The following is a 23,821-nucleotide window of genomic DNA, read 5'->3' as shown; positions in this document are numbered from 1 at the left end:
CAACCAGGAGGAATGGGCCATATTATAATCCAATGCCCCATGGGTAGGACAGGACAGACGTATCAGGGAGGTCAGTGTAGGTGGATCCCCTCCGCCCCTTCTCACCTGCTGGGACAGCTTGGCTGCGGCCGCTGCCAACCCGGTCTCGATGGAGGCTACTCTAGTCCCCTCACGCACAGGCCTGTCCTGCCTTGGCACCGAGGGGCCAACCCTTGCTGTGGAAGAGAAGAACAAGCCCTTTAGCCTCCAGCCCCCACCCCCCTGCCTCTCCAGGCCTGGTGCCACCCTCCAACCCCAGCTCAGCCCTGTGTCTAAGAACCCCAAGAGAAGCCACCTCACAACTCAAGAGACTGACATCACACTGGGCCGTCCATGGGGAAGAGGCTAGGGTGCCAGCAAACTGTGAAGGCAACCTGGAAGGCAGCGGCACCACCCCACCCCCACCCCACTGGCCACCCCAGTAGACGTCCCTTAGCCACAGATACATCGGTACCCCTCAGGTAGCTACTGATGAAAGAAGACTGGAGAGCTAGACAGCTCTGGGGGGTGAAAGGTTGCAAGCGAGGTCAGGGCTCAGGGCCCTGACACAGGCAGAGCCCCAGTCCTGCTCCTAGGGCCGCTGACCAGTCCCCAGGAGAACAGAGCTGTGGCTAAGAGGCCACCCCTGCCACACACAGGACAGCACAGGCACAGAGCCCATGTCCTCAGCAGTAGGATGGATGGCAGATGATGACACAGCTGTCCTTGTCAGATGTCAGGCCCCCACCCCCGACACTACCTGTGGGGCTGTAGGGAGCATCGTCTGAGCCTTTCCTCTTCTTCGACCGGGACTTGAAGACAGGATTGTCTTCGTCAGACTCCAATGAGGGGTAAACTGAGGGAGGCAAGGAGAGAACAGGCCCCTGAGCTGCTGGGCACAGTGAGGCAGAGCTGCAGGCTAACAAACTGGAGCTGCCCAGAGTGAGCCCCACGTTTGGGTACAGGTGCTCAGAAACCTCCAGACAACAGGGCACCTGTACAGACCCAGGAGTGGTGTTCCATCAAAGAAGACGGCACTGAAGATCCGGGCATCTGGGGGGAGGGGGAGTTCAGAACTTCCCAGTGACCCTGGGCGGGGTGGCCTGGGGAGGTGACTTGCTTGTGGCCCTTGCAGTGCAAGCCCGTCCAGGAAACTCCAGGGCCTGTGGCTCCAGAGGCAGCAGATGAAACAGGACATTCCACACCCCAAAAGAGGGCAGAAAAACGGGAGTTTACTTTGCTGTCAGCCTGTTTGTCAAATCCCAAATCTCTTCACCAGATGTGGGGCAGGGCCTGCCTTGCCCACGGTGCTGCCAACTCAGCAGCCTGGCTTGGCAAAACCTCAGCTTCTAGCCATTAGTACGGTGTTGAAAAAGGCTCTGGACTGAGCCAGGGCATGCCCAGACCTGGGAACAGTGAGCCTGGCCAGCACAATAATGGTGATGTGTGTGCAGGAACATTCCCTGAGGTGTGGTGGCAGCCCTTGCCCTCAGGGCCTCTGAGCTCGCTAAAAACAGCCCTCCGGAGCCCTGCCTGAGCCAGACCAGTCAGCCTAGCAGGAGGCCTGTGCCCCTGTCAGGAGCTAGGAGCTACGGCCAGTGCCTGACTCCTCATCTGACAGGTGTGGCCATAGGGTTCAGCTTCGTGGAAACCTAACCTATCAGGCAGGAGCTCAGAAAGTTAAAGACATGGGCCTGTGACCTAGCTGTGCCCACTTGGGAACACAGCGAAGGAAGCCCTGAGCCTAGGTCCATGCACATGTCTGTGTTCTGTGTGTGTGTTCTGTGTGTGTGCGTGTGTGTGTGTGTAGATGGGATATGTAGAGGTTACACACACACATTCACAGCAGCACTACTCACAACAGCCCAAAGTGGAAGTGCCCAAAGAGCCTATCAAGAAATATTACTCAGCCTTAAAAAGGAAGTACATTCTGGCACCAGCCAAACATGGATAAACTTGAAGACATTATGCTGAGTAAAAAACACCAGTGGTAAAAAGATCACATTATATAGGCCATTTATATGGAATGACCCAAACTGACAAATCCATAGGGACTCAAAAATTATGAGCTGCCAGGTGAATGGGAGTAGGGGGTGGGAAGGCAGATGACTATTAATAGCAATAAAATTTCCTTTGGAAAGGGTAAAATGTTTTGAAATTATGGCTATAATTACACATATCTCTAAAGACACCAAAGGCTATTGAATTGTGGACTTTATGGTCTATCTCAAAATTAATAAAGGGCTTGAATACTCAGGCCTGTGGATGGCCTCCCAGTGGGCCCAGCTCCCACTGTCAGAGGGTGCTGCCTGCCATGGGCCCTGGTCCTCCGGCCCATCTTTGCACTGGGCCTCCCTGCCCCCAACACTCACCATAGTCAGAATCCTTGAAGCAGGCATCCAGGTGGTCCTGCTCCTCCTCATAGTCGTCCAGGTCCACACTGTTCTTGGCGGCCCTCTTTAGGAGCCGCTTGCCCGCACTCTTGCTGCCACCCCCATTCTTCCGGGCACCGTGGGCTGCCAGTGAAGCACCCTTGGCCTGGCCAGCAGCCCACGTGGTCTGCAGGCAGGAGTCAGAGGCCTGCAGGTTGGCCATGGACAGCATTCCCTGAATGGCTTCCTGTGTGCTGGGGGAGGCAGGTGGCTGACTGGGGATACAAAGAGACAGGCATTCAGTTATGGCCCTCGACTAAGGCCAGATACACCAACTATAGCCCCTTAGCCCAAAAGACTTGGACACAACCTGCAGAGGCCACCAAGTGGCTTGGGCTGATGACTTCCCTATGGAAGAGGTGAGGCATCCCCTCTGGACACACACACACACACACACACACACACACACACACACACACACACACACACACACACACACACACACACACACACACACACACACACACACACACACACACACACACACACACACACACACACCAAGTGGCTTGGGCTGATGACTTCCCTATGGAAGAGGTGAGGCATCCCCTCTGGACACACACACACACACACACACACACACACACACACACACACACACACACACACACACACACACACACACACACACACACACACACACACACACACACACACACACACACACACACACACCTTCTTGGAGGGCAGGAGGCCTTGTAACAGAGATGGGTCACAGACAGGAGACAAGAGAATGGCTCTTGAGAGATCATGCATTAGCCTCTTCACCTTTACCATGGTTAGCAGACTCAGCTGCCTCCCTCCTGAACTCCTGCCTACTCTGTGTCCCTTTTGGCCACTGTGTTAGCCCTAACTTTAGCTCTAGCCAAGGGCACTGCTAGGACTAGCTACACCTGGCACTGCCCCTGGGTAGTCCTAGACCTAGGTTACAGGCACACGGCATCTCCACTGTATCCTCCCTTTGCCCTCTGGGCCCAACCATTCCTCCAGAGATGCCTGTATCAGCATTACACTCCTTCCAACCCTCATCTTCCCGCCCCCCCCTCCCCCAATCACATCCAACTACCTGCAACACTTTTAGCAAGGTCAGTGACACAGGGCACCATCTCAACTGCTGGGAAAAGAGGGCATGTTGGGAGATGAAAGCGGGCAAGCCTGGGACGAGGGGTGGCTTACTGTGAGTGGCCATGAGTGCACATGGCACTGTGAAGAACTGTGTGGGCAGCTGTGTATCTGGTGGGAGAGGAGCACTCATATGCAAACACACCTGTCACTGGACAGGGCAATGTGTGACAGAAAGGAGGAGGTGAGAAGGGCATGGTGGTACATGCCTGCAATCCCAGCACTTGATCAGAAGTGCTGGACTACACAGCAAAACCGGTAGGAGTGGGGAGGAGGAGGAGGAGGAAAGGAGAAGGAAGAAGGAAGAAGCAGAAAGGCTGAGGCAGTATCAGCTGGCCATGCAGACCTAGCCATGACTGGGCAATGGTCCCTCAAGGGACCTGGAAAAGCCACGGCTCAGAATCCAGAAGGCTCCAGACGCTGAGGCCCCGATGGAGCTGGGCAGGGACAAGGGGCTACCTCCAGTGAGCACAGAGAACTGTCTTTAAGGGATGGTGCTGTGGCCAGGCCCCCTGCTAGCTGAAGGTTCCAGAGTCACAATGCCCCTTCCTGAGCCTGGAGAAGAGAGGAGGGCTAGTGGTCTCTGCGGCCCTCAAAAAAGCTGCCTCCTAGGCCAGAGGCACAGCACTACAAAACTAATGGTCAGTAGCCCCGAGCTTCTGGGAAGGCGCTGCTGGGAGCTGCCCTCACAGAGCCCTGTCCTGCACTGTTCATGCTGCCTAAGCCATAGTGCTGCCGGCCAGCTGCCCTGCACACAATTGCACTATCCTCTCCAGCAGGAAAAGCACAAACAACAAAGCACCACAGCACACTGCACTGGGCCCTCTCCTGCCCCCAACCCAGGCTCTGGGGGTGCCAGGACACCCACCAGGAGAATCCCAAACACAGGCAGCAGGGCCCATGTTGAGGCCTTATGTGTATGTGAGCCGGCCACCTATGCCATCCGGGCAGCCCCAGGGAGGGGACTTGACCGCATGCCCAATGGCCCATCTGTCCACGTGGTCACTGGTGAATCAATGAGCAAAGTTTAACCAGTCAGCGTGGAAAATAATACTTTAATCCTCCAATTATCATACCAAAATCCTCTTCTTTCTCCCCCAGAGGTAAACACTAAGCACATCATCCACAAGAAATTAACATATTTTCCTCCATTTTCTTTAGCTGCTTCCCCCTCCCTGCAACAGTGTCTGTACTTAAAACAGAGCAAATGGACCATCAAAAACTGACCTACACTCCAAATGGGTAAGTTTGGGAAAGGAACTGCCTGCGGCGGGCTGGGCTGAGGGGGGCAGCCAACGTCCAGGCCCCAGCGGGCGTGAGTACGTGTGTACAAGGGTACACACAGCATCTGCAGGGTGTGCTCCCCAGAGATGGGATACAGAAGATGGGGTTTCTCATTAGCAGCCTAGTCTACTCTCCTAGACACAGAGCTTCCTCACAGATGTAGGCATGGAGTCCCCCCCCCCCCGTTTGTCTCCTCAGAAGCTCTTACACAAGGCACCTAGGGGCCTGGCCAAGGCTCCCAGCCTGCCTGTCTTCACGTAGGGCGGCCTCTGTGCCATCCCAGTGCTTGGCCTCCGGGCTTCTCACTGGAGGCCATGGCGGGGAGGCAGGTATGTGGGAAGGCTCTCAAGAGCCAGGTTAGTCCTGGAATATCAACTGGTGCATCTGTCCTCCCCGGGTAAAGCTTCTCCGTGGGCTGTGTGTGGTACATGGGGTTGCAGCCTCGAGTGGGGTAGGGGCCAAGCCAGGTTTCACCCTCAGCTACAAGCGCTTCTCCGAAGGGAGGATGGAACAGGAACTATTCACGCTGAGCAAGGAATCTGTACACCAAGTCCTGTGTACCTCTCTCCAGTCATGTTTCACTCTTATGAAAAGAAAGCACCTCTGGCTGGCTGGCTGTGAACACAGCATTTCATGAAAAATAGTCATTTATGAAACAAAATACAACCAGCCGATTTAGCAAAGGCTCTTTTCAATCAAGCCCTTCATCTGTCTCTATGGAATGCTGCGCGCAGCACGGTCCTAGTTAGGAAGCTGTGAAACCAGGGGCTCAGTGGCAGATCTGCGCCCTCAGGTCCCACGGGCCCTGCCTTCCTCAGGACATCAGAACCTGGCACCTGACACCATCAAGCCTGGGTCCTGACTCAGGCAGAAGGACAGTCGGGAGCTGTTTCTGCCCCTTCAGCTGTGTGTGGGATGACAGGAAAGGTGTCTAAGCTCCCTGAGGCTCTGTTTCCCCTGCAGCAGGAACCTTCAGCTGAGGAAACCAGCCTTCCCACAGTGCACAGGTGCCCGTGTGCGAGACCCCCGGGGGACCTTGGGTGGGGGGTAGTACCCATGAAAATCCTGCAAACATTTCCATGAGAAAAAGCAATGATCCCATGAGAAAAAGTAATGGTCAAGTGCTTGACACCTCAAGCGAAAACTCATGCTTTAGGGAGGATTTAACTGGGACCGGAGAAAGAGATGAGCTCTGGTCCTGGAATGCAAATCTAGTTTTCTGGACTCTGGGCTAGAAGTCTGTGCATGCTGCTAGGCACGGCCAGGACCCACCTGTTGGGATTGTACTCAAGCGCCCCCACCTCCTCGCTGGCCTGCAGCAGGTCCAAAATGCCGGCTGCGGAGCTCCCACTTTCCTTCTTGACTTTGGCATTGCGGCCGGGCTTGGTGTCTGTGTCGATGTGCAGAGAGCCCTCATCCGAAGAGTCATCGCTCTGCTGTGCAGGGACAGAGCTGCTGGTCAAGGCAGGCTGGGAGGCAGGAGAGGTAAGAGCCAGCCAGCCAAACTCGGCGCAGGTGTGGCTGCCAGAGCTTTCCCAGGACCCCAGACCACAACGGAACAAGCTGTCTTTGCAGCAACACTGCTTTTATGGAGGAAGCCTGGCTCTGCGAATGAGTGCCAGTGTTTCACCAGACATGCAGAAGCTGTGCATGGATAAGGAGAGCAGGGAGGGCCTCAGATAGCTCAGGACCTGTCCTTCCTGGGTCCCTCAGAAAGTGTGGGGCCCTAGCAAGGCGGTGGACATCATCTTAGTGTGATACTTCCTACCCCCAACAGGCTCCCTGGCCCCCAGACTCCAACCTGTGGACAAGTCTTGTAGCGTTTATCTCCCTGCAAGGTGAGTCCAGCTCATGGGAGGGGAGGCAAGTCAGGCCTGGGACCAAAGACTCAGGTGAGCACTCATCACTCCTAGCCCACATCCTAGCCTAGCCCATGGCCTGCTGACAAGACCACCAAGAGACTTTGGAGAAGCTGGATGCCCTCTCTACCTTGAGCCAAAACACAGAGACCTCTCCATCAAAGGGCCAGGCCATGAGCTATCCAGACTACAGTCCACAGGGACCAACAGAGCGGGCCCAGAAGGCAGCTCACCTTGTACACCACGGAGTCCAGCTTTGGCTTCATGACAGGTGTGGGAAGCACCTCCTTCTTGTCCAACAAGACTGAAAGCAAAGCACAGGAGTCCACTGGGGGCCTCAGGTGGAACCAGCCATGCACTGACCTCAAGCAGGGTCAGAACAGGTCTCCCCAAGTTCCGTGCGTACGTCCTCCCTCCCCTATACTCACAGGACAAATCCCTCTTCGGAGTGTTCTTCTTCCTCCTGATGGGAAACTCATCGATCTTGAGCTCCCCATCATCTGACACATACTCGTATTCATCCCTCACTGGCTTGGCCTTGTCCTCCTTGAAGTTCTGCAAGGCCCCGAACACACCAGGGCTTGTTGGGGGCCTGAGAGTCTTGGAGCTAGGGCAGCAGAAGGAGCGGGTCAGTGGCATCCCCAGGGCCTTGACAAGAGCAAACAGGTGGGCAGGACTCCCAGGAGATCTGAGCATCCTCTTAGAGGCCAAACAACAGATGTCAGGAGGCCAGGCTGAGTATGTGGGGACACTTCTCAACCGCACCATGTCCTTTGATATGTGGCCCTGATATGTAATTTACAAGACACAGAGATAGCCCCTCCCTGAGCAGTTTAAGTTCTTGAGCCTGTATCCCCATGACAAGCATGCTGGGGAATCCTGCCAGGTGCTGAAATCTCAGACCCAGATGGGAACAGAATCCACTCTTCTTATCTTTTTCTGCATAAGCTATACTTAGGAAGAAAATAAATTCAGGATCTGGGTGGACAAATACTAGTCTAAATAATGTAACCTGTCTCCTTGGAGTGAGATAAGACTGCTCTGAATAAGGAGGACTCTAGGCTTAGGTCAGGTTTCGGTCAGTTCAGGAGGGACAGCAGACCCAGGCAAGATGCCTGGAACTTCCAACAAACATAGCTCTAGAAATGTGGACAGCACATGGGATCACCCTGCCTCCAGTGCCCTCGGTAAAGGCAGCAGCTAGACCTGCCACATTAAGACTGGACCATACTGGGAAGGTGGCTCAGTGGTAGAGCGCTTGCCTTCAGCTGAAGAGCTAAGGGACAGCACTCAGGCCCAGAGTTCAAGCCCCACAACCAACAAAAAAAGACCGGGCCATAGAACCAAGCACATATGTGCATACATATGCTCCATTTTCTAAACTCTGTGGTACCATCATAAAACATCCACAGGACTCAGAATTGATGCTTCTAACAAAGCAAAAACCATTCCTTGATATGCGCAGGGCCAACCAGTCCTGATAGCAAGACCAGACCCATGTAGACTCTGCCCCTGCTGAGTGACTATGGTAACACTGCCTCTCCTCTTCACGGCTCAGCCCTAGCACCACTCAGAAGGGGGCCTACTTCTATCTCTCAGAACAGGAAATAAATCAGGCCAAGCCGGAGAAGCGGATGCCCTCCATGAGGACCTGTCTGACTCAGTAAGAGAGACAGATGGGAGACATCTCAGTGGGATATGGTTGTATGTTGTTGAGCCCAGGCAGACCTGGCCCTCTGCAGCTGAAACCATGGAACTCTTATGGCTTGGCTCCCAGGTTTGACCTTCCATCTCTTAGCTCAGCACCACCTCGTCCAAGAAGCCTTCCTGACTTTCTGACTTTTGGGTGCCATCAACCAAGGATAAATGAATCTGTTCCCCCTGGCACGCACCATAGTCACAAACTTAGGTGGACTTACTAAATTGCTGGGTTCACGTTGCCCTACCCACATGCCACTGGGCTGAGAGCCAGGCCTCTGACCCCCACCATGTCCTCAGCATGAGTTCACAAAAGCTGCTCTACTAAGGGGCTCCCTCCACGCCTGGCTGTTCCTTGCTGCAGGCCCCAGACTCCCAGCCCACCTGCCATCAGAACACACTAGAAGCAGAGACACAGCTCTCTTGGGTCATGGACGCAGATAAGGGTATGTGGTAAACAGAGCTGCATTGAATGAACTCAGTAACTGGGATGGGGAGGATTCCACAAGGGACTGTGTGTGCAGCGTGGTATGTGTATTATGTGCTGTGTGTGACTGTGCGTATGTGGCATGCATGTTATGATACGGGTTGCATACATGGTATGTGCTTGGGGTATGTGTGTGGCATTGTCTGTGGTATGTACGTGGTGTGTGGTATGTGTGAGGGTGAGTGTGAGCTGCTCTGTATATGCGTGTGTCATTTGTGTAGCGCAGGATGCACACACAGAATTTGTGTGTGTGAGGTGTGGGGCACATGCAATGTGGGAGGCCTGTGTGGGGTATCTGCATGGTCACCCCTCCCAATCAAGCCCTCACGTACCCCAGGAGTTTCTTGTTAGAAAAAGAAAAGGAGAACTTGTCCTTGTTTCCAGCCAGGGGTGACTTCTCCAATTTCTGCTCTTCCTCCATCTTCAGTAAGGAGTCAGGTTTGCTGTTCTGAAAGCAAAACCAAGGCTGTTCCTGAGCCCACCCAGGATAGTGGGGTCAGTGTGTAGGGACAGTGGCCAGGAACAGGCCAGGGAAAGTCACGCATAGCTCTGAGGGTTGCCTTCCCCCAGGAGGGGATGGTGAAGACAGTGAGGATGCCACCCACAGAAGTTGACAGACTTGGCCCTTGCACCTGTACTGCATCCCAAGAGTGACCCGTAGAAGGCCTTACACACTAGAGACTCACAAAGACATGCCTTATGGTCAACACCTGCTGAGGCCAGGCAGACACATGCCTATACATACCATGCCAGGTTCACATCTCTTATACTCACTAAGCATGCATGCATGCATGCACACACACACACACACACACACACACACACACACACACACACACACACACACACACACACACACACACACACACACACACACTTCTCACCTTGTACTTCCACTTGGCCTCTGATTTGCTCTTTGTTTGCTCTCGGATTTCTAGCCTCTCCACATCATTCTGTGTATGAACTACATCCTTGTTGGGAACACTCAGGACACTCTTTGGGGTCTAGAAAACAGAGCAGCCAAGTGGGACTCCCTTGGTTCACAGCACAAAAGCCTCGCCACTCCTGCTGTCCCCACATGCAGTGTTCCCGTTCATCTACCCAGTCCTCCACTCATGTGCCCACCTGTGCTCATCAGTTCATTTATCCATCAACCCATTCATTCATTCATTTGTTCAACCTGTCTTACCCACCCACTGATCTACTCATTCATCTATCTGTTCATCCAATCAGCTATCATCATTCATCCACGCATTCACTCACGCATTCATTTGTCCACCCATTTTTTCCATCTGTTCATTCATCTATCGATTCATTCATTCTCAGCTCCAGATACCTGGGCCTGAGCCCTCATAAAGAAACCAAACACTAATCCATCCCACTGCAAGCCTTCAAGGATGGACTCCAAGAAGTGGAGAGAGCTAAGCTTCTCCCAAGAAGGCATTTATACTTAATGGTGCTTGGTCTTAGAGGCTCAGGTTCCTTTAGCCAATACCTAGACCTAGTGAGTCCCAGGGTTGAGCCATTTCTGTGACTATGCAGAGGGTTTCAGGCCACACACAGGGCACTCTTTGCCCTGCTCCCAACCCCTCTTCCTCACACCTGTTCTCTTTGCTATTTCTGCATAAAGTCCTTATATGTCTTTGGGTGCCAGCCCTAGAAAGTTTCTTAGTTCCCTGGTAATTTCTAACCCAGTGGAAAGACTACGTGGGGCCACACCTTCCTAAAAGACCACTCTGCATCAAGGATGCCCTGCTGGCTGCTGCCCCTGCTATAGCACAAACTCTGTGCTGCCTCTCTTTGGGAGGGCCTCCTGCTGCAGGCTCACTAGGGCACAGCCTTCCCATCTGGGGTTTGACCTGCAGCCCTCGGTCAGGAGCACATTCACTGGGCAGACTTCACCCACAGCAAGGCTCCAGACCTCCGCACCCTCCAGGGTCCTCCCCCCATAGATGGGTTTCCCTTCCCACTCAGCTAAAAGCCCTTGGGGGAGGGGGGGCAAAGACACAGAATACCAGCTGTTTCCTGGCCTGGCCCTCTAGGGAGTGAAGGAGCAGTGACCCCACCTTGCCCTTCTTGGGTGGCTCCATCTTGGTCAGGGCCTCCTTGGTGTGGGCCTCAAGCAGGTCCAAGTTGGGGATGGTGGGTGAGGCTGACTCCCGACACTTCTTCCCTTTCTTCTTGCTTCCATCCTTAAGCTTCAGAGATTTGGGGGGCTTTGGAGGTTTGGGGGGCTTCGGAGGCTTGGGCATTTTAGATGGCTTAGGCATCTTCATAGTCTTGGGAGTCTTTTTTTTGGACACTTTCTCCAAGAGGGATCGAGGTGGGGTGGCCTCAATGGGAGATGGAGGTTCCTCCTTTTCCTGGTCCCCATCACAGACCTCATCGGAGGAGACAACCGTGTTCACTTCTGGCCGGACAACTTTGGAGGCACTCTGGGGGTGGGGAATGGAAAGGGTCATATGTGCTTCTTCCAGAGAACAGACAGGAAAGACCTCATGTCAGGACTCAGAAGATCTTCACAGCTATAATAGGGGAGGCATTCAGCCCAGAGAGGCAGACCCTGCACACATGATCGGGACATGTTCACACCACCCTGTGCCATCATGTGACAGGCTCATACTGCTCCACACCATCCTACAGCACTTGTGTGGCCTCACACCACCAGCCCTCTGGCCCTCCTCATTTTTGGGCTCTTCTGCCCTCCCAAAGCACCAGAGGCTGCCAGGATCCTCTAAGTCGGAACGTGGGGCTAGATTCAGGAGTCCCCTCCAAGGTTCCCCTGCCTCGTGGGAGCTGTGAAGGCTCCCATCCATCTTTCCCTCCCTAGGCACTCCCACCAGGAATCAGCTCCAGAGGCCTGAAGTGAGCTGCCCTGGCTAGGCAGCTCTGGATCAGGTTGGCTCCCAGGCCTAGAGAATGCATCTGCTTCCCTCTGCAGGGGAGGCCAGGCCATGAATGCTCATTTCCAGGGATTTTGGCCTACCTCACTGAGCCTGATCTCTTTAGCCAGGTCCTTGATGAGTTGCGAGGGCCTGAAGTGTTCGGGGAGTTCATCTTCATGCTCTGCCAAAGCCTGTAGGACAGCAGGGTCAACACCAGCTCCAACCTCTGCAATTTCTCAGACCTCCACGTCTCTCCAGCTCATTCCCTACTCACCCAGCCAGTGGGATTATGGCTATCCCAATGGGTACAGAGCAATAGGCTACCATACAGCCTGACTGCATAGAGTCTGAGCATGCTGCCTGACAAGAGCCTCTCTGTGAGACCTACTTCAAAGGTAGCTACCCCAGGTCCCAGGTCCCAGGGCTTTCTCTGAGCCTACTGTCAGGATGTAGGGATGTGAACCTACCCTTCTTCCTGGTCATGTGGCTGAGATACAGTAGGAAGGACCCCTTGACTGTCCCAGCCTGGAGGCCCAAGGGAGATATTGGCAGAAGGATGACCCCCACTAGCTACCCTCCAAGCCCATCCATGAGCAAGGTAGGCTGCACATGGAGATCCCACCTGGCCTCCCCTCATGAACTTCCCTATAGACTCTCCCTAACCTCAAGGAAGCCCTCCTTTTGGAGGCTGAGGGTAGTCAGGTGGCTCTGAACAAGGAAAACCCCAGTAGGAGATAATATCCTAAGAGTGCTTGGAAGAGACAGACCTACCCCTCCCTACAGCCACAACCCAGGCAAGACAAGAAACTGAAAGCTGGCTTCTTTATACCTGTGGAGAAACAGCTTCCACATCCCCAAAGGAACCAATGCCAAGGGGTCAGGAGAAAAGCCAGTTGCCTGGGGGCTGTACCCATACCAGATGTGTGGCTTCTTAGTGGGAAGGGCCAAGAGCACCCCAAGAATTTCTTGTCCAGATCCTGATGCATGTTCACTGGACCCCAATCTGTCCTTCCAATTTCAAAATACTGTCCCCACCAGAGCCCCAGGTGTGGGGCTCTCTTCAACCTGCATCCATCACCCTGCCCCTCAGGAGCCTACTCAGTGTCAGCAATGGAAAGCTGACAGCTGTCTGTGTGGCTGGATCAGCTTGGGCTAACCAGGGCAGATAACCATTTGTTACTTGCTGAGTAAGACCTCTGTCTATTCTCCAGCCCATCCTCCACGCCTCTAATCTGAGAACACAAGTGGTTGGCTTCCTACCTGCTTCTTCGTCCATGACCTGAAAGCACCATTGAGAATTTTAGCTCCTTGGACTAAATGAGAGGGCAACTGCTTCCCAGATTTATGAGAACCTAAGGAGGAGACAGTGGTTAATACAGGTGGGCACAAGGCCCAGCATGAAGCCCTGGATGCACATGGCTCTTCTTCCCAGAGGCCTCTGCCCACAGCTACCTGCCCAACTGCCAACGGTTTCTTCTTAGAACCTGGGGTACTCACTCACTCAGCAAGGGGAAGGGTCAGCCCTCCCAACCTGAACAGGAGGTCTGGCTCTGCCCTCTCTGTCTCACATCCAAGCCTTGCTTTCATCAGGGGTTGTAACTGCGCCTGGAGATGCCACAGGCCATCCCCTTAGTCCTCTGCCAAGCACCTACAGGTGCCTTCTTATTCCCACAGGCTGTATCCTTGAAGGGTTGTGATCAGGCCACATGAAGACAACATCCAGACCAAGACAGCAAGCCTGGCCCCAAGTTTGGCTGTTCCCCAGATGAAGGATACAGATTAAGATGTCCAATCCAGAATGACAGGTACCTTTGAATGCTTCCAGTAGGTGCTTTCCCATGTACCAGCAGGCAGTTTCAAAGTTGGGAAACTGAGTCAAGCTGCCCAGCTTCAACCTTCTTTCTACTTCATATGCCCTGGAAGCCATAGCAAAAAACCATTCAGTGAATAGAGCATCAAGCCAGCCCTGTTAAAGGGTAACTCTATACCCAGCCCCATCAGCCCCACAGGGCCCTAAATATCTGAGGTGGACTACAGGAGCACATCAGAAGGGCCAACAGGGTGGAGACATTGGTCTGTGGCTACTAAGGAGCCACAGGCCACCCAGAGGATGCCTTCAATGACCTCACACCACTAGGCTATCCAACCCCAGCCCCTCAGGGGCCAACCTCCCCGCTTAGGTCAGGCCTATACAGAAATCAGGCTACAGTGCTCATCACAGCAAACCTGTCAGAGGGAGACCTGCCAGGCAGAGGCCAGAGGCCAACACGGCACTGTGGACACTACCTCATCTGCATCTCCACACTCAAGCTGTGGAGGAAGTGTCCCGCGAAGGCCAGACAGTCTACAGGCGTGAGCGTAGCGTAAATCCAGCCTGGGAGAAACAGAGAAGGGCAAGGCTAACCTCCACCTTTGCCTCCACACTCGGGAGGCTCCCCTGACTACACACTCCAGCTCCCGTCAGAGCTGCCTCACTCCGCCACCAGCTCTTACTGCTTAGCAACAAGTTGCTATCTGGCTCAAGAGCCTTACACCCTCTGAGGGAGTTGGTGGAGAGACCATGCCAAAATGGCACAAACTGTCCAATCCAGTTCTGCACGCGGCAAACAAGGAAGCTGAGGTCCAAGAGCCAAGGGAATATGTCCAGTCTACTCTGGGGCAGTACAGCAACCAAGGACAGTAAACCTAAGCCACAGACTTAAATATGCTGGGGCAACAAGAGACAGAGCTGCGCTGTCACTCTCTCTGAGAGCTAGGATTTGCCCCTGAGTTATTCTCCCCAAGTAACTTGACTATTGAGAAGCCAGAAAAGGAAGGAAGAACCCCTATAGATTAGAGGCTCAGAAATCAATTGAACTCTGAGGACTTCATTTGGATCTTGACTTAAAATGGAAAAAAAGTACCTAAATAACCATTAGGAAATCTGCACATCAATTGGATATTGGAAGATACTGAGGGCTTGCCATTAAATCCTTCACAGGATGTAATTATCTACTTTTAAACAAAGAAGTATTTCTGATAGCAGATTCCTTATGGGCTGCGGCAATAGGAGGTCTCAGACAGGTCTGAGATTTACTCTCCCAGAAGAAGCTAGGGTCTTCAGCTTCTCAGGAGATGCTCCATCCATCAGCAGACATTACTATTCTGGGCTGTCTTCCTTGTCTTTGATGTCATGGCTGCTCCCTCCCCTCACCTTGGGTTCTCTAAGCTGGTCTTTCCCATGCGAGAGGCTGGGTCAAAGAGCCAGGCCCTGAGACTGTAGAGGCTGGCCTGCTACATAGCCTCAAGATGGCCCTGGCACAAGAAGGCTAGCACTGGAGCTTCCTGCTACCATGGAGCCAATGCTGGTTTTTTCAGGGACTGGGCTGGGACAGGCAGTCAGCCAGCCAGGTGAACACCAGAACATCCCAGTGATAGGAGATGCTGCATGGGGGTCAGTGCAATGACCATGACGAAGGTCAGTGCACTCAGGCACTTCATCCCCAGAACCCTGCTCACCTGAGGGAATGAAGAGGGTCTGACCCTGCTTCACGGTGCACTTGTAGCACTTGTCGACCTGGTCGGCAAAGAACATTTCACTGTGGTTCGAGGATGACCGCCAACGCTCATACAGGGAGATGTTGGCAGAGGCTGGCCGGATGAGATAGAAGATCTTCTCCCCCTGCCAAGAGAGTCCATTGACAAAAACCACAATATTGGGGATGCAGGGGGCAGAGCTGGGGAGACTGGGAGCAAAGCCCATCCTGTCTGGGGCTGGTAATGGATCGTGATTTGCAGATATCCTGTCCAGGCCCACCATGCCTACCTACAATGTTGCCTTGCAATTCAGAAATCTAACTGTTAGGAAGGTACTAGGTATGTGAGCCCCAGCGTGGTCAGGGGCAGCATTCCATAACCACCTGCTATTATTCTGTGCCACTACACATGGCATGTGAGTAAATAAAACTGTAACTAGCTGTCTTTGGCAGCTCCACTCTTGAGAGCTGCTGGGCTCCCAGGTCAAGCCCTGTATCTAGAGCAGTGAGAGTCCCGTCCTTAGGCACTGGAGCACACAGGCTGAGATGATGCCAAAGCTGCTTGCACTTCAAGCCAGGATTGGCACTTGAGCCCACCACTACATCTTGAGCCCCCGCTGGTCTGGAGAAACCGAGTTTGTGGCTAGTGATGGCCAAAGCTTAGGGTTTCTGTCACTTGTCCTTCATTTTGCTTCTGGCCTTCCTCTTGTTGCCCCAGTGAGGAGCCCACTAGCCCTCCTCACAAGGTCAGAAGCCCACTACCTGCCTGGCTAGCTTCTGTGGGGCCTGGCTCTGGATAAGACTTCCAAGAAGTCTTCCTAACATCTCTTTCTTTTCTGAGTCATCCACTGGCCTTATTTGATGGTTAATGAGCCTCAGTCCCCATTAGAGGCATATATTTGTCACTGGTCCCAATTATACCCCGCCCCTCCACCAAAACATCAAAACCAAAGCCCCTCCATGGCTTTATATTTCAAGGCCAGATATCCCAGTGTCATTGTGTGAGAACTTACTGGCCACTGACAGAGCTTTGAGGGATTATAGACTGTCTGCAAATAGGCCACAAGTGTGTCAAAGGCAAGGCATGCCCTTAGGGGTGAGGCTCACCTTGAGCACATGGTACCATGCGGAGGCACCCCCGGAGTCAATATGAAAGTCAGTATAGCTGTCCTTCACACAGATCAGGCAGTACTTGGTCACTTTGGGCTTGGCCAGCAGTGCATCATCAGGCCAGTAGTTTTCTACCCAGGACAGCTTCTTCACAATGTCAGGCGGCTCCACAAAGCTGGACATTCTGGGGCAGGGGAGGAGGACTGATCAATGGTGATGGGACCCATTGCTTCCATTTTTTTATACCCCTGAGATGGATAAGGGATTATGAGGTGTGTCATATCACTATTTCACTACAGGGAGCATCGCTACCATTTTGCTGAGAAGCAGAGGCTCTCACAGGGCTGAATAAGCCCAGCTGTTGGATAGGGCCATGCAGACCAGAAATGCCAGTCACAGATAAGGAAACAGTCTGACAACTGGCATCCCAGAGAGAGGACTCCCTTTCTGGAAACCCGGAAAGTAGTCAGCTGATTGATGCAGATTTCACGGTACTGTGGCACAACAGGGCCCTGACAGTAAATACTTCTCACATGCAGTGTGGTGCCTCCTGAGGATCACCTGAACAAAAGCCACTGCTGGCCAGAGCAGAAAACAGGCATCCCATGATTTCCAGCCATGTCTGGACCCTGTCAATCAGCTGAGTCACATCCAAGGATGATGACAAAAGGTGAAGGCTGCCCAAGATTCAGTGAAATGTCACTGTCCTGGATAAATTGTACCATGCTGTATGTGTCAAAAACACCAAGATCAGAAGTCTCTGAGTTGTAACATCTCAGCTTCCACAGACCAGATCTTGGAGTCCTTGCTGCCTCAAGTGAGGCAAGATCCTTCAGGTCTCCATGGCCCTATCTGAAATTCTCTGTATTGCCCTCACACCTCCTTCTCTATCTGAAGGTCACACACACACACACACACACACACACACACACACACACACACACACACACACACACGCATGACTGTGTGAATCTTTGTAATCTTGTAATCTGCTGCTGTCCTGACAATTTACATATAAGCCGGTTTCTCTCCTGCTATGAGAGCGGAACCCTTGTGGGAGTGGGGCAGCCTAGGTCCATTCTCCAATCCCAGTCTCTTCCACTGCCTCAGTGTGGCTGATCCACACATCTTCCTTGGGAACCACCTCCCTGCAGGACTGTCACATACAACCTAACCAGCCCAGCTGATCCGCACACCCTGCAGGGACTGTAGGTACACGTTATGGTACCATAGTGTGACCCTTGGAAGCTGATGCTTGCCTGCTATAACACACCAATTAAAATTTTCTGAGTGAAACCTAATTGGATAACGTCCTGGACCCCATAGACTCTGGCTCAGAGATCCCTCAGTTTCTCCCTGAGTGGGCTTGCCAGCCTCTGTGTGTAGCCCTCCAGGAATGTCATGTACCCACAGGACCTGTAAAAAATAAAATCTTTATTTTCATCTGTGTCTTTACCAGTGGAAGGGAGCTTTCATCTCAACGGTCCCAAAACAAAACACTGCTGCAGACTGCAAGCCTGGTCCTGCCACCTGTGTGATAGGAGTGCTTGAACAGCAGGCAGTTGGCACATCACCCCCCAACTCATTTCACTGTGGGCACCTCTAGGGGTTATTGCAGGCTACTGCAGGCAGTATATCCTGGGAACAACTGTGACAGCCAATGAGCTTGGGCCTGATCTTTGTATCTCAGGACAATTTCCCAATGAGACACAGGCTACACTTCCTCCCTCTTGGTCAGTGCAGGAATTTTCAGAGCTTGTGCCAGAGCAAGGGCCTAGTTCACAAGAATGCTCTGGTATGCAAATGCCCAACAAAAGCCACAAATGATCGCTCTCTCCCAAGTGGTCCTTGGACAAAGCAGGGGACACAGGAAGGCAAAGCATCTCTTTCCCTAGCTCCATCACCTGGCCTCTCTTTGGAAGGACCCCGGTAGCAGGACAGCTGATGGAGACATGACTCTGTTCTCCAGTACCAAAGTAATTCACAACTCAGAATGCAACTGTGGAGAAAATCCTTTTTATCAACACATGTAAGGCTACATTCTCCATTACCATATTCTACCCATTTTTGCCTCTGCTGCTAGAAAACAAGTGTTCTTAGTTACATTCCCCTTCTGTGGCTCTTGGCATAGACTGATGTTTTTCCCACACCTATTTTGCACATGTATTCTCTTATGCTTTCTGGAAGAGGGCAAAGTAGAAGAAAACAAAACCAAAAGCATTCCTAGCCACTCATGCCTCATGTTGGGAAATGTTCCAGATCTTTCCTGAAGGACCAGTTGGAGGGCAGTAAGGCCTGATGGGAGGCAGGACAGAAATTACAGAGCATGTGTGGCCAAGGGCATGCATGTGTGAAAGGCATATGTATGCAGAGGATGTGTACATACAAGGGGCCTGTGTGTGCAATGGGCATGTGAGAGGCATACATGTGAAGGATGGGAATGTGAGAGGTTTGTATGAGGGGGACAATGAAGGAGGGTGTGCAAATGGCATGTGTGTACATGAGTGTGCCAGTGGGTCCATTGGTTGGAAACTGCATGGATGAGCACCTGTGTGGTCCATATGTCCTGTCGGTGTGCTCTGAGTACATCAGTATGCCTAGGAGTATGCATCTATCAGTAAATCAGGAATGTACCAATGTCTTTTTCTCATATGCATGTGTATCCGTGGGTACATAGTAGAGTGTGTGTCACAGGTGTGATATTCTGGAAGGGACTGCACACACTTCACCATAGTTTTCTCTAGGAATGGGGGCCCGGTCAGGCTGACTTCCTTTCTGCTCCATTTGTCTGAACTGTTCTGTGTGTTACTGCTGTACTTTAAGAAAAAACAAACAAAAAACCAGCATGTTCTATGTGCAAGCACTTCACAGTCCTGTCATGTTTGACCTGGATGGAAGCTGCCAGTCCAGGGAAGGAAGTCAGCTCAAGCTGGCCCCTTGGGCCCTGCATCTAGGATAGCCCCATCACCTGGTATCGGAGAACTCCAGATTGGTGACATTGAGGACACGCTTGCGATTGGTGCTATAATAATAGTCCACGAACTCCTTCAGCTTCATCTTGCAGTCCTTCTGCTTGGTGACATCCGTCACGTCCACACTCCGCTCGGGCCCTGGGGATTCAGGGAAATGGTGAATATGCCTAAGAGGTGGTATAGTCTTCCTGAAGACAAATATGGGAGCGAACCCTCACACTGTCAACTTCCCTCAGATATGGCAGCAGCCCGGAGTAGGATGGGTTTGGACCTGGAGACTGATTATCAAGGCTCCCTCACCTGCCATCCCCCAGGGTCAACACAGTGCCCAGTGCTTTCTTCTTTCTGCAGTTATCACAAGGACACAGTGAGGCTGTGAGGTGGTGAATCTCAGGCCTCAGAGAAGGGAGCCAGGTCAGAAATTAAACCTACAGTTTCCTAGTAAACCTGAGTTTCAGAAACACAACAAATACATTTCAGTGTAAACATATTCTGAATAATACAAAAATTAAAATATCAAGGACCCTACATGCTATATGACATGTATTACTATGGTTTGGTAAGGGTCCTCCGAAGGCCCATGTGCTAATGGCTTAGTCACTAGCCAGTGGCATTACTGGGAAATGGAACCTTTAGGAGGCAAGGCTTAGTGGGGGGCAGGGCCTGAAGAGGTTATTGGGTTTTTTCTTTTTGCTTGCTGGTTCATGATGGCAATATTTTGCTCCACCACACCTTCCCATCATAGTCTACCCTTGCTGAAGTCCCACAGGCATGGGATCATGGCTTGGAACCTTCAAAAACAAACTAAATCTTTTCCCTTTGTCAGTTATTTGCCTCATATTTTGTAAAGTGACATAAAGCTAACTCATATAAGTATCAACTCATTCTAAAAACATCAACTGAGGAGCGAGGGAAAAACATTTGTCTTGATGAGGAAAAACTCAGGATAGTCAGATAACTGAAGTGGGAAAGTCTTTATAAAAGACATCATCAGTGAAGGGAGGGCATGAGTGAACTTCTCCTTTGCCAGGGCCCCAGAAGCTACTCAGATACACTGAGATTTCACACACACACACACACACACACACACACACACACACACACACACACACACACACACACACACACACACACACACACACACACACTATTGTAAAGATACTATATAGAGGGTTACAGTTATATGTGTAAGGTAATAAGTACATTTCCTATTGAGCACAGTTACCCCCTCCTTTGTTTTTCGGCACTGGGATTTCTGTGGACAGAGGAGCTAGATGTCAACGATGGTGGTGATGCCACCAAATGTGTACCAGGCACTGACAATGTCCTCACTGTGAAGGCACACGTGCCCAGGAGAACAACTTGCCACAAATCTGAGCCTGACCTCTATGAGCCTCTGAACTTGTGCTTATAGGCAACACCTGGGATATGGGAACTTGAGCTAAGCCACACCACAGGGACACTGATAGCATGACCCTGATATGAGAAATTCATAGCTCTTTTCTCCACTAGAGCCACAGAGAGGAGCCTGTCAGAGAGAAAGAGACTTCAGGACATAAAAAACAAATGTTATATGTAGTCTTGTTTGAATTCTGATTTTGAAAGACCAGTGTAAAAAAGGTTCTGTGTTGAGGAAACTGTCATATGAGGCAGAATTAAACTGGGTCTCAGACTCTATTCAAGAAATTAGTTAAGTAATTATAGAGTATGATGATAGAATGAACATTTAAAAATTAGCTGCTCAATAGCTATGTAACATGTGATCATATAAAATGATGCTTACTGAAATGAACTCCAAGAACAGAAACAAGAGGTTTTTTGTGGTTTTTTTTTTTTTTACTTTTTGTAGATTTTGTTTTTCTGGTTTTCCCCTTTTGTGGCTGTTTTTAATTTCTGTACTTTTTGTCTTGTATATAACTTTATCTGATTTGGGGAAGGGAAGGGGAAGCACAGGAATGGTCGGACAAAGGGTGAACTAATGCAGCCAGCAATATGCATGTTGAAAATGAACTATGCAACTTGCTGGGGGAAGGAGGTTGGAAGGTAAAAAAAAAAAACAACTGGGAGAAAAAAGAGAGAAGCGGTAACACTGTTCAAAAAGAAACGTATTCATTACCTGACCTATTTAACTATACCTCCTTTGTACATCACCTTTACAATATTTTTTTGATGTTGTTGCCAGTCCTGGGGCTTGAACTCAGGGCCTGGGCACTATCCCTGAGCTTCTTTTGCTCAAGGCTAGCACTCTACTATTGAGCCACAGCACTACTTCTGGCTATTTCTGTGCATGTGGTACTGAGGAATGGAAGCCAGGGCTTCATGCATGCTAGGCAAGCACTCTACCACTAAGCCACATCTCCAGCCACAATAATTTTTTTAAAAGTTAGCTGTGAGAGCTGCATACTGAGTTTTACCAGTGAAAAGGTGATCCACTTTAAAATACTCCAAGCTAAAGAAAAACAGGGAGGACAGAAAACCAGCTGATCGTTTGTGGCCAGTGTAGGTACACCTGGCTTAATTTTCATTGCTCTCATTTCATGTATTTAAAAAGTTCCATAATTTAAATAAATGAAAAGAAGAACATAAAAGCAATAAACACCTTTAAGAAGCATATCTTCCCTGTTCCTATTGGCATAACTATGGAAGACCAGGGCCCTAGTAGCCAGGGCAGCCCCAGGCCACAATGACAGAGTAGATTCCCATATCCTACTATGAGCGGGATGAAAATCACTCTTACATCACAGGAGTGAAATGTCTAATACCAAACAGTATCACTTCTCAGTGGTTGCTCATGCCTGGCAGAAGCAACCCTGAACAAGGCTGGTAGAGCAGATGTGATGTAGTAGAAGAAAGGCAGTCTCTGGTGAGCAGAGCCAGACTGCCATGTGCCTGGTAAACTCTACTACCCTCATGGAAAAGCTGGGTAGAAGCTGGCTCACCAACGTGGTGGAGCAGAGCAGAAACAGCTTTCCCGTCTGCCCATAGCTAAGCACTGCTGACCAAAGGCTAGCCCCAGTACGGCACAGCTCCAGCCCTACCTATCTGCACTCCCTTTTGAGAAGGGTCCCACAGAATGAACTTCCTCCACAGACCTCCCATTCCCCTTAACCCCAGCCCAGGGTGAACATCCTCTTCTCAGAGGCTCCCATCGTCCATGCTATTCTACCCCTTGGTTGAAAAAAAATATAATGGCTTCCCAGGTGGAAGCCACCAGTGCCTGTTGTTCTCACTGGACCTCAGAATCTACCCACTGTGGGCTTCACAGATGTGGACAGACAACTGTATGCAGTTCACCAGTCTACATCCTCTCCTACCAATGCCAGCCAGAAAGTTACCTCCAGCAATACCACAAAGTTACCTCCAGCCATACCTGAGCCCAGCAACCACAGGGACCTCAGAGTCCAGCCTGGCAGCTGCCAGCCCCACCAGAGTCACTACAAAGCTAAGCTTCTGCCTCTCATCTATCATGCTGCACTTTTCTCTGCCCACAAGTGCCCTGACTAGGCATGTCACAGAGCCACGGCTGCAAGTGGACATGTGATAGCAGCTACAAAAGGCATCGGCAGAATCCCAGAAGAATCCAGAAGGGCAGTGTGGGAGGCAAGTTGCAGTGTGGGTGAGGAAGGCCTGGCCCTTGGCTGGCAGCCAGGATGGGGAAGGAGCCTTGTAGAGCTCAAGGATCCTGGACATAGCAGGGTCATGTGACATCCCACAGCAGAATTCATAGCTGGGAAAACCAAGGGATCACCAGAGCAGGTCCTGTTTGTGATTGAAACAACTGAGAGGCAAGGGGTTCCTACTAGGATCCACTTGGGAGAACCCAGTATCATCTAAGAATTCCTAGAATAGAGGCCAGGGGTTAACCTGCTCACATAGTACCCAGAACATGGCTAGGGTGCTAAGGATGTATGCACATGATAGTTAACAATGTCAAGGCCTCCCAACTCCAGGCCCCCACAAGATGCGAAGGAGCCAGCACTTACCCACATAGTTCTCGACGTCACTGACATAGAACGTGGGGGCTGGGACAGCCAGGCCCAGCCCATCTTTCTTGGGGACAAGAATGGGTTCAGTGAAACCATGTTCCTCCATGTAGCCCAATGTGAGCTGGCTGCCTGGCACACGGGACACCACATCTTCAGCGCTGTAGGGAAAGTGTGGGTCAGAGTTCATGCCACATCTGGCTACGTGCATCCCAGGAAGGTCAGCCTAAGGTACTACACTGGAGACTACTAGGGCAGCCATAGGCTAACCACACGCACAAAAGCACAGGGAGGCAAGAGACACTGTGACCTAGGTGAATCTCTCTCACTAGTCATGCCAGCCCAACCTAATAGGTGAGAAAAAAACAGATCCCTCCATTACCCGTGGGCTGGCGGGGACATGAGGCACTGTCAAAATGTGCTATACAAGGAACACTGTCCAGGGAGAGCCCTCCT

The 23,821-nt window shown here is 51.6% G+C and overlaps 1 protein-coding gene across 3 annotated transcripts in view; it reads right to left on the bottom strand.

Annotated features, from left to right (window-relative positions):
* Positions 1-23,821, bottom strand: part of Phf2 (PHD finger protein 2) — a 90,299-nt gene that overhangs the window by 3,815 nt on the left and 62,663 nt on the right. The window contains exons 4-20 of one of the 3 annotated variants that reach the window (XM_070033311.1): positions 23,366-23,526; positions 19,379-19,520; positions 16,408-16,594; positions 15,284-15,446; positions 14,072-14,159; positions 13,595-13,701; positions 13,046-13,137; positions 11,887-11,976; positions 10,967-11,335; positions 9,785-9,904; positions 9,233-9,348; positions 7,144-7,322; positions 6,949-7,019; positions 6,129-6,292; positions 2,391-2,665; positions 779-874; positions 106-215 (exon numbers count right to left, since the gene is read on the bottom strand). In XM_070033311.1, the coding sequence (XP_069889412.1) occupies positions 106-215; positions 779-874; positions 2,391-2,665; positions 6,129-6,292; positions 6,949-7,019; positions 7,144-7,322; positions 9,233-9,348; positions 9,785-9,904; positions 10,967-11,335; positions 11,887-11,976; positions 13,046-13,137; positions 13,595-13,701; positions 14,072-14,159; positions 15,284-15,446; positions 16,408-16,594; positions 19,379-19,520; positions 23,366-23,526 (2,530 nt within the window). The remainder of the gene's footprint in view (positions 1-105; positions 216-778; positions 875-2,390; positions 2,666-6,128; positions 6,293-6,948; positions 7,020-7,143; positions 7,323-9,232; positions 9,349-9,784; positions 9,905-10,966; positions 11,336-11,886; positions 11,977-13,045; positions 13,138-13,594; positions 13,702-14,071; positions 14,160-15,283; positions 15,447-16,407; positions 16,595-19,378; positions 19,521-23,365; positions 23,527-23,821) is intronic. The other 2 variants (XM_070033312.1, XM_070033313.1) reach the window with 2 other exon arrangements.

The sequence above is a fragment of the Dipodomys merriami genome, unplaced genomic scaffold, assembly GCF_024711535.1.
Source record: "Dipodomys merriami isolate MVZ:Mamm:240054 unplaced genomic scaffold, mDipMer1.0.p SCAF_22, whole genome shotgun sequence".
Lineage (NCBI taxonomy): Eukaryota > Metazoa > Chordata > Mammalia > Rodentia > Heteromyidae > Dipodomys > Dipodomys merriami.
This window is presented reverse-complemented; position numbering and strand designations above follow the sequence as displayed.